We start from the raw sequence: 9266 nt of genomic DNA, 5'->3' as shown, positions 1-9266 counted from the left end.
GCTTTAAACTAAAGTTACACATAAACAACAAACAATTATTAATAATTGTAAACTTTAAGCACATGTAAATTACCAGAAGGTACTAAAACAAGCCAAATAAAACACCGATAGACATATGTCTCTTCTCATCAGCAAAGATAGCATTCAGATTTTGCTAGTCAATATACCTACAAGTTTGTCCATAAATCATATATCCATATTTAACAGGTTGGATTATTCAGCCAGAAAAAATGGCTATCCTACAACGTCATATATTAGTAGCGCCATATCCTATCAGCCGGATTTAGATTTTGAACTGATTGTGTTTAGATGTCAAAAATCTCCTACCATATCTTGTAAAAACATATTCTCTCCTACCATATCTTGTAAAAACATATTCAGAAACGTTCAAAAAAATCAAAATCAGAAGCGATTTCGATAGGAAATTATCCTAACTGCTTTTACCCTTAGTGGCAGAGGAAATTGCACAGACAACCAACTGTTGGGGTCAATTTTGCACAGAACACCTACTATTCAGGCTCAGAAAACACCACATGTTGGCATAATCTGTTACGGCTAACTCTAATCCACCATTTGACTCTATTAACATTATTCTTGACAGATAAGTCACGCTTGTAAGTACACACGTGGCAACAACAACAAAAAGGTCACACTGGTTGGCTGACTAAATCAGCTAATGTCTCACAAACCAGCGGTCAGCCAAATTTTTGCAGATCACTACTGTACATGGATGATTTACTGAAATTCTTTGCAATTTCTAGAAAATGTTGATCTTTGAACATTTTTTTTGAATGAACCAACTAAGCTGTCACCATCTCCCAAGTCTGTGATCTAAATAAGCTGGAGTTTTGCTAGATCTATATATGATTTACTTGTTTTTTTAAACATGAAAAACAAATTTGAATGTTCAAACGAAACTGATGTGGCCGCTTTTTGTTGTTATAGGTGCGCATGTACAAGTAGGCACCACTCACCATGTATAAATGAGTCAAAATGGTAAAAGAAAAAAAAAGACTGACGTCCCTCCGCACTTCTTAGCCCCCCAAACATGCACGAGTTAACACAGCGACCTAGGGTAACAACAGGCTGCTGGGCCAAGCCCGGCCAGAAGTACATCACGACCGCTTTTTGCCTCGGCAGGCCAGCGTAGCTAGCGCCAGCCTTGCGTCGTCAGCGATACATGGTTCGTCGTCTCGTTATTTAGGCCGCGAAGTGGCCACCCGAACGAGCGGTGTGGTACTAAATGTAAATACTGGAGTAGTAGCACGCAGCGCCGTCAAGCGTGCTCGTCTTTGGCCCACCGGCTAAGCTGTTCGATTGTCAGTGACGAGCAGGCAGCCAAGAACTACGGACGCAACCCGCGACGGCACACGCCCCTGTTCGCGTGGCACCAGCGGTGAACCGGGCTAGGTGCCACCCTCGTGTGCGCGCCCCTTGAAGTGAAGTGATCTGGTCGCCGAAGTGGAGCACCCACCCACTCACCATGAGGCATTTCGTCGTGCAAATCTCAGCTCGGGAACTGAAGGAATCTTGAAAAGTATACTACTGTAAAACTGAGTTGCGTACGTATCCGGAAGGACAATGCTCGATTCAGACTCAAGTAATAAGTAGTAGGTACACATGCGCCCATCCTTCCATCGGCATCTATGTACATGTATTTCTATGACAAAACCGGTTGAACCCCAGAAGGAATGGAACGACTCAAACCTCAAGAGAGGTGAAAAAAAAGCGCAAAAGGAAGAAGAAGAAGAAAACGAGAGGCAAAGTGAAACAAAGAGAGTTGGCTGTGGCCTTCAAGTCCGGCCATCAATGGGTCCGCCCAATCCTCAGCATTTGTTGTGTATGGGATCGGAGCCTCTCCGGACTCGCCGCTTGCTCATCCGGTCCGCGTCGAACACCGTCGGAGGCGGAGAAGGGCCGGCCGCCGCCACGGGCTTCCCGGAGGCATCCAAGCTAGCGGCGGGGGCGCCATTGCCGCCAGCCTCGACGAGTCTCTGCGGTTGCTCGACACCGCGGCTGCTCGTCGGGGCGAGAAGGACGCCCGGGCTCCTGGCCGCGAGGACCCCCGGACGGCTGGTGCCGGCCGAGAGGGCGACGAGGACAAGGATCGCCAGTGCAAGGCTGGGTACTCTCATCATCCTGTCGTATCTAGTGTGTGCGCGCGCGCTCTCTCTCCTCCCCTATGAGTAGTGAGCTGTGAGACACCTCCAAAGGTGGCTTAGCTTAGCTTGGCGGCACACAAGTTTTATGGGGGAGTGGAGGAAGCTTGGACCATCTTATTGCGTGTCTCTGTTGTTGTAGATAGATATAGGAGAGGAGAGGAGGGTATCCCCGTAGGGTCACATCTGAAACAGCGACGGGTGACGGGTAAGATCTTGGTCCAAAGGCATAAATAAAGCTCAAAGAGAGAGGGAGATACGATGTGCACTGGACACACACCCAACAAGGCAACATATGGCTTTACACTTGCTTGCATGTAAACCCCGTATACATACAGGCTGCTAAAATCTAGTGGGGGCGAATCAGGTACCGAGGTATCTTCCGTAATGCAGGGTTTTCCGCAGTAATCCACATCACAGAAAAGAAAAAGGCAAGTGAGCGTGACCGTGACCACGAAAGAAAGAAAAAGCAGAGGTTTTGTGTTCAGGGCGCTGCTAAATAGTATGGTCGTGCCAGGTGGAAAACAAAAATGTCTCTACTAGCCTTGGAGCCTGGGAGCTGTAGAGTGGAGACCATCTTCTCGTCTTTTGTTGTTTTTCCTTTGGATCGCAGATCATAGGCCCGTGCTTTCGCCTTTGTGTACTTTGGAAGCTTCTCTGTGAAGCAAGGAGGAGCACGGCTCCCCATGTGTGCCAGAAACAAGAGAGGCATCCCCTGCTTTGGCTTGCTGTGCCGCTAGCCGAAGCTCCCGCTGGACGCCGCTTTATGTTATGTTCACTCCCTTCTTTGCTTGGCAGAGTGGGCACCCACTGTCCTGCTGCTGCCTTGGATTGAGTGGGGTCAGTCCAAAACACAAAGCCCCCGTTCAAAGATCCAAAGGCTCGGCCACAGCCAAAGCCCCACGCTGTTGCCGCCGGTAGCGACATTCCATTCCCCTTTCGCTTTCTCTTTCCGAAATCCCTCGGTTTAACTTAAAGCGCGCCCCCAAAGAGCGCCATTTCCGTGTGAAATGGTAACATTCCTCGTTCATTCACCACGCATGCCCTCACCCATTCCGTGGGTTTTTGTTCGGTTACAGACTAGCACATGGCACCATCTTGGTACCAGCTAGTAACACACAAGCTGGTTTCAAGGAAAACTTCCAACTGATCAAATTCATGAGGAGGTCATCAGGTTACATTGCAGAACTGGGAACGGGAACAAACTTCAGGGGTACAGTACATCAAACGCTTGCGTCTTCCAGCGACAAGGCTATCGGAATTGTCTCGGCGCCTCTTCTGATTGTCAGGGTCACCGTGTCTCCAACGCCGTAGTCGTCTAGAACCCTCAGGAGGTCAGATTTGCCTTTGATCTGCTCAAGAAGCGACCATGCGAGTGAGAGGAGGCAAAAGACGTTACCACCCTATCTAATAAATGATATACTCTATAAACATCTAATGAATGCAACTTGATCAGCAAGCACTCACCGGCTTGCCATCCACTGCAACAATGACGTCACCGAGGATAATATTGCCGGCAAAACCCCTGCCCGTAGGAACTAGACCTGCTTTTGCCACGGCGCTGCCCGGGGGAACCTGGAGTGAAGCAAAAGTTATGGGATCAGGGGATATCTCTGTTTAGCAGAGAGATAGGTAGGTACCAACAAGGCAACAACTCAGCTTACCTTCAGTATAAGAGCACCATCACGGACGTTAAGCTGATACGCAATCGGATCTGGTGCGAATTCCACATTCAGGCCAGCACGTCGAACCTTAAATAAAAAGTAAGCATAACTTAGACCAATATAAAGTACAGAAACTCTTTAAAAAAAGTACAGAAACTTTTTTTTCGAGAAAACGCAAAAGACTTGCGTTTCATTGTATTGAAAAAAAAGTACAGAAACTAAATACGAGTGTCAGCAATGAACAAATAACCAAATGGTCAAATAAGTTTTTTTTTTCAATGCAAGTACAATCATTGCATGAGAATCATTTCTCTGAAAAATGTTTTTCTACTATTTGTAGAACCAAAAAGGCTAAACATTTTCCTCCTTGTGCGATAACTTTGTATAGGCAAGCATCGGAAAAGGGGAAAAGATTACTCATAAATAACTCTCAACTTCAGGGTGATGTTTGCTGCATAAATGTTATACTTCTTTACACATATGTCATCACCATAAGATGGCAAATGATTCTAAGGGAATGGTTATGCAAATGATATTAAGTTCATGATGTGATTTTAAGATGTCAAAGCAGCATACCTTTCCAGACTGGATTAACTGAGGGACTATTTTGAGTATAGTTGACGATTGGATAGCAAAACCAACACCTGCGGACGTTCCTGAAACATTAAAGAAATAATTGCATCTCAGACTAACTTAGAAACTACATTAACCAGTAGAAATGGATAAATGGATGTAGTTCAATCTGAGATATGCACTGCCAAGTCAACACAATGAAGTCAATTAATTGGCCGATATTGGCCTTGAGAAGAAGTACCCAACAGTAGATATATCAGACAATTACTACGCGAACAGCTACTAATAAAAACACCTGGCCACTAGTTAAGAACTTAAGATCATGATAGTTGACAGTGATTGTGATTTTACTAATTTTAGATTTAGACATACTCTTTTAAATAGTAGCAAGCATAGTGACTGAGGTATAGCTCAGCTACAAAAAGCAGAAAAATCTGCTAACGTCTCAAAATAAAATCAAAATTGTGGATTCATGATCTCACAGTGCACTTTTGAACAGTAGATGTCAAAATAGAAGTAACCTAACCTGTTTGTGTAAAAATTGCTGTGTTGATACCAATCATGTGCCCTTTCGAATCTAGCAAAGGACCACCACTGCATCGAGATTCATCAGACTATATGGTTAGTAAAATACTTTGTAATACATTTTCAGCTAAAGAAATCAGATTGGCTCATACTTAATTAACCGACAAGTTAACTAAAGGTGCTACAGATATAAGCCACCACTTTCAGTAATGATCCATTTCGAGAGTAAGAGACATAGGCACTGTCCCATAGGCCATAGAGGTAATAGTGAATCACTTGAGCTTATATCTTGAGTGTGGTAGGATAGACTATACAATATCAAACATAGAGTAATTGTTCAATGAGTGGGTTTCACAAAGAATTAAATACATTTAAGTTAGTTATGCAAACAATTTGGATGCTCTGTGCTAAGTTCCAGACTGTTATGCTATATGATCACTATGCCAACTACCATAGCTGGAATTTAACTCCAAGTTTATGTGTCCTGTCTTATGAACTCTGATACTAATCACTTACTTCCTCCGATCCAAATTAATTGTCACTGCTTTAATAGAACTTTGTACTGCGACAATTAGAAGTTGTACTAAAGCAGCGACAATTAATTTAGATCGGAGGGAGTACAAAAGAACAACATTTAATACTAGTTTTTTCTGTGTACCAATATAGTTCATGTTTTGCAATTTTGCATTTAGTAATGTGGTATAGAATAAGAATATAAACACCATAATTGTCAAGTAAGGTGAAACCAGTAACACGTAGCCTAGGAATGTCTAACTGTAAGTGACAGATGATGAAATATAAAGATTTGCCAATCCTCAAAGCAGTATCACTAGCAGTAGTTTCTACTTTCTACACAAGTTCTGAAATCAGAAATGTCCAGGCCTCCCCTAAAATTTTCAGTTCAAAAAAGTTCCGGAATTTGAAATGCAAAATTTGCTATGAATTGCTCCTGATTATACGGATTTTGGTGATTATACCATCTCCACAAACCTGTTCCCAGGGTTAATAGCTGCATCTGTTTGAATCCCACCTCCAATTGTCACTCCAGCTTGACTAAATATATCTCGATTTAAACCACTGATAACACCAACAGTCAGAGTATGGTCAAAACCAAAAGGATTTCCAATTGCTAAGCATTGCTGACCAACTTTTAGAGCTGAGGACTGTCCCACAATAATTGGCTTCAAGATATCTGAAGGGGCGTCCACCTATGACATATGTACATGCCAATATATGAGATTCACAAAGAGAAAATGCTCAGTGGGATGTTTTATGAAGCGAACTATAGAAACAATTTAAGTAACATACATAACTATGATTAACTACAGATGAACTCAGGTGAATATCAATAAACTGGCACTGGACATGCTCCAGAACTCGTTTGTGACTGCCTTCTTTTGTACTAACAAGATTAAACATTCTAGCCCTTGCAATGCATGTCCATGAACCAGATGGGGATATGGTTATTGTTGTAGTTTGTCGATCGCACATCAGATCGCTTTGGGATTTTTTTTTCTCGCCTACGCATAGCTTTGGTCTTATATGACTTTGCTAGTTGTGGACGTGTTTTTTACGTGCGTGTGTGGTGTTGGCTGTGTGCATCCTAGCTATGCAGAGGCCGGGTGTATGCTCACTGTGTTATGTATCTTCTTGATGCTTCATTTTGAGTCAATAAAATTCACCCTTTATCGAAAATGAACCAGATGGGGATAGGGTGAGCACAATGTTAGCAGGTTAACATAATCATCTTGGCGCTCTAAAATACCATGGTGACATTCCCAATATAGATGAAACAACAAGACATACAGAACGGCGTGTAATCTCAATCTCTAATATGACTCCACAATCCTTTGGTCTCATAAGTCAACTCTCATTTTTATATCCATTTCACTGGAATCACGTCATGTCACTCATAACTAAAGAAACAAGATAAACTAGTTGCATGCTATCTGTTTAGCATCGAACGGGCAACAGGAAATTGAGGAACAGAAAACTAAACTAATTGACAAGGAGTCATGGTGAAAGTATAAATCATTAAGTGATTTAAGTCCCTATCGACCACCCCCAGTCGCTCCCATTTTGAAGTTTGTTCACTCTCTTTTTTAGCTTTATGTGGCATGAGTATAAATAAATTTCATTAGATAGTTAATTTCAGAATTACTATTATAAAAAAAATACTCCCTCCGTCCCAAAATAAGTGTCGCTGATCTAGTACAACTTAGCGACACTTATTTTGGGACGGAGGGAGTAGTTCTCTATATAAGAGCATTAGCATTTTTAGTTAAACCATAACCCTTGTTCAGAACAGTTAGTCAGAAGAAACTTTTACCTTAAGGACAGCAAGATCTTTAGCGCGGTCTGCACCAATCAATATTCCTTCGAAATTTTTCTGTATCCTTTCAAGCAGATATAGGAGAGTATTTACTGTTAATTGGCGCGCATATACAAGGAATAGTAATGCCCCAACAAATTTCATGGAAAATTGTACTACCAAGTGCAGTTATATAAGAATTTACCCTTCGGCAGCAAGAATGTTGACACGTGCGACAACTTCACCAAGCTTTGGATTTTTCGAAAGAGCATTGCCAACCACTATAATCATACCAACATCATGAACACATGCATATAAAGTAAATTCAGTGTACTGTGTACAAGGGAAAAGAGTCAACCACAGTAAAGTAGGCATGAGAGGAGTAGGTTGTGTTGTTCATATATGGTAGACATATATAACCATGTGATTGACATACCATGATAATTTGTAACAATATGACCAGACGCATCCCAAACAACTCCAGAACCATTTCCTTCTGGGATCTACAATGAATGTTAAAAACTTTCTTTCAAACAAGAGCTTCTCACATCTTTTGAAATTTTGTGTCATTTAGAAAGTACATAAGCAAAAGATATCCAAGAATAAATCAGCAATTGTTAGCCTTCTAGTGTTTCTAGGAGCATACCCAGACACCCTTGGTCTAAACTTATACAATATTCAAGCATGTATTCAGTTTACCTCAACAACCCCTGTTACATTGAGCTGGGGGCGCAGTGTCGCATCAAAAATGTTGACCACTGAGTACGTATTTGTTTCAAAAAGCTCTGTGATCCTTTTCTGTTGCACAGGCAACAAAATTCAAAGAAATGTAAATATGTTGTGAGAACAAGTAAATAGGGTAAGGTTGATTCAACAGAGTACTGAGTAGCGACCTCGGTTGGAAACAATGGACCAGATGGAAATATCTTTGGAGTAACATCCTCAATTTTGACGGTTGGGTCACCCAAAGCAAGTGCTGTAATAATAATAAGAACATACCAAGTTATAGAAAGTTCAGACACAATAAACTAACACTGTTACAGGAGTAAAATAATCTGGTACATGAAAAGACATAGGATTAATTTCTATTAACACCTAATTACCATGTCACCTAGTCCGAACCTGATAAGTACCTAGAAGAATGTAAGCAAAGGCAAAAGGCCGAAAATGCAAGAATCTTCCTCTTTGACGCAAACAACAGTGTTTTGCTCGAGATTTCAGAAAGTTCACATGCTTCCCTTAACCTGGACGAAAATTCACACACATATTATCAGTTGTGTTGTTTATTAGAATATCAGCTCAAGTATACTGTTTATTACTAGAAGCTACGGGCGGTGATAATTTGTCGGGAAAAATGCTCTGAGTTTATGATACGGAATATAAATGGGACTATCTAATCTGACTGCATGATTGTGCTCCTGACAACCGCATAGTCCGAAAATCTGCAGAAATGCGGCGCGAGGTGCGCTGACCTCGGAGGCGTTCCTTCGACGTTGCGGTCTGCGGAGGCGACGCAGTCGACAACCACTCTCCGGCGGCCGAAGCGCCTTCCGGGAGCACGAGCGGCGGCCGCTGCAGCGGGCGCGGCGCAGGCGAAGCAGTGCATCCGAGAAACGGGGATTCTGTAGTCCGAGCCGAGCGTGTGGCGTAGTAGAGTTCAGACTATGATGATATGTGGGGAATTTGCGGTTGGAGAGAGGACGACGTTTCACATTCAAGTCCACGACATATGTTGTTATTGCATATCTGGATGCATAGTGGATTTTAAATGCACCACATTTAATTTATGACATCGGCAGAAAAACCTAGATATGGCGTGGTAAACTTAGCCTTGGTGGCATTAGGTGCCAACGCCACCAATATGGCGCAAGTGATAAACTTTACTGATGGCGTTGGAGCACACGTCATCAGTATTTGTGTGCTAATGGCGTGTCACGTGGCCAACGCCAACAATAAGTATATGTTAGCACTGACATGTCATGTTGGCGCCACGCCACCAATTAGATTTTTCGCGTATAACAAAATATATGCATC

The 9266-nt window shown here is 42.5% G+C and overlaps 1 protein-coding gene across 1 annotated transcript; it reads right to left on the bottom strand.

Annotated features, from left to right (window-relative positions):
• Positions 1-3157: 3157 nt before the first annotated feature.
• On the bottom strand, positions 3158-8942 carry LOC109732902 (protease Do-like 8, chloroplastic). Its single transcript, XM_020292101.4, has 13 exons — positions 8705-8942; positions 8355-8476; positions 8126-8208; positions 7932-8030; positions 7669-7735; positions 7438-7513; positions 7251-7317; positions 5912-6129; positions 4923-4990; positions 4400-4479; positions 3824-3910; positions 3627-3734; positions 3158-3511 (listed from the first exon to the last, which is right to left on the bottom strand). The coding sequence occupies exons 1-13, from the start codon at positions 8836-8838 to the stop codon at positions 3383-3385; spliced, it is 1338 nt and encodes a 445-aa protein (XP_020147690.1). The 5' UTR covers positions 8839-8942; the 3' UTR covers positions 3158-3382.
• Positions 8943-9266: the final 324 nt, after the last annotated feature.

The sequence above is a fragment of the Aegilops tauschii genome, chromosome 2 (assembly GCF_002575655.3).
Source record: "Aegilops tauschii subsp. strangulata cultivar AL8/78 chromosome 2, Aet v6.0, whole genome shotgun sequence".
Taxonomy (NCBI): domain Eukaryota; kingdom Viridiplantae; phylum Streptophyta; class Magnoliopsida; order Poales; family Poaceae; genus Aegilops; species Aegilops tauschii.
Note: the sequence above shows the minus strand (reverse complement) of the source record. Positions and strands in the feature narration are given on the sequence as shown.

Coding starts and splice junctions, on each gene's coding strand:
- LOC109732902 (XM_020292101.4), bottom strand. CDS start 8,838: ATGCACTGCTTCGCCTGCGCCGCGCCCGCTGCAGCGGCCGCCGCTCGT. Junction 8,031..8,125: donor GTCCATTGTTTCCAACCGAG/GTCGCTACTCAG, acceptor CCTGTGCAACAG/AAAAGGATCACAGAGCTTTT. Junction 6,130..7,250: donor AAGATCTTGCTGTCCTTAAG/GTAAAAGTTTCT, acceptor CATATGTCATAG/GTGGACGCCCCTTCAGATAT.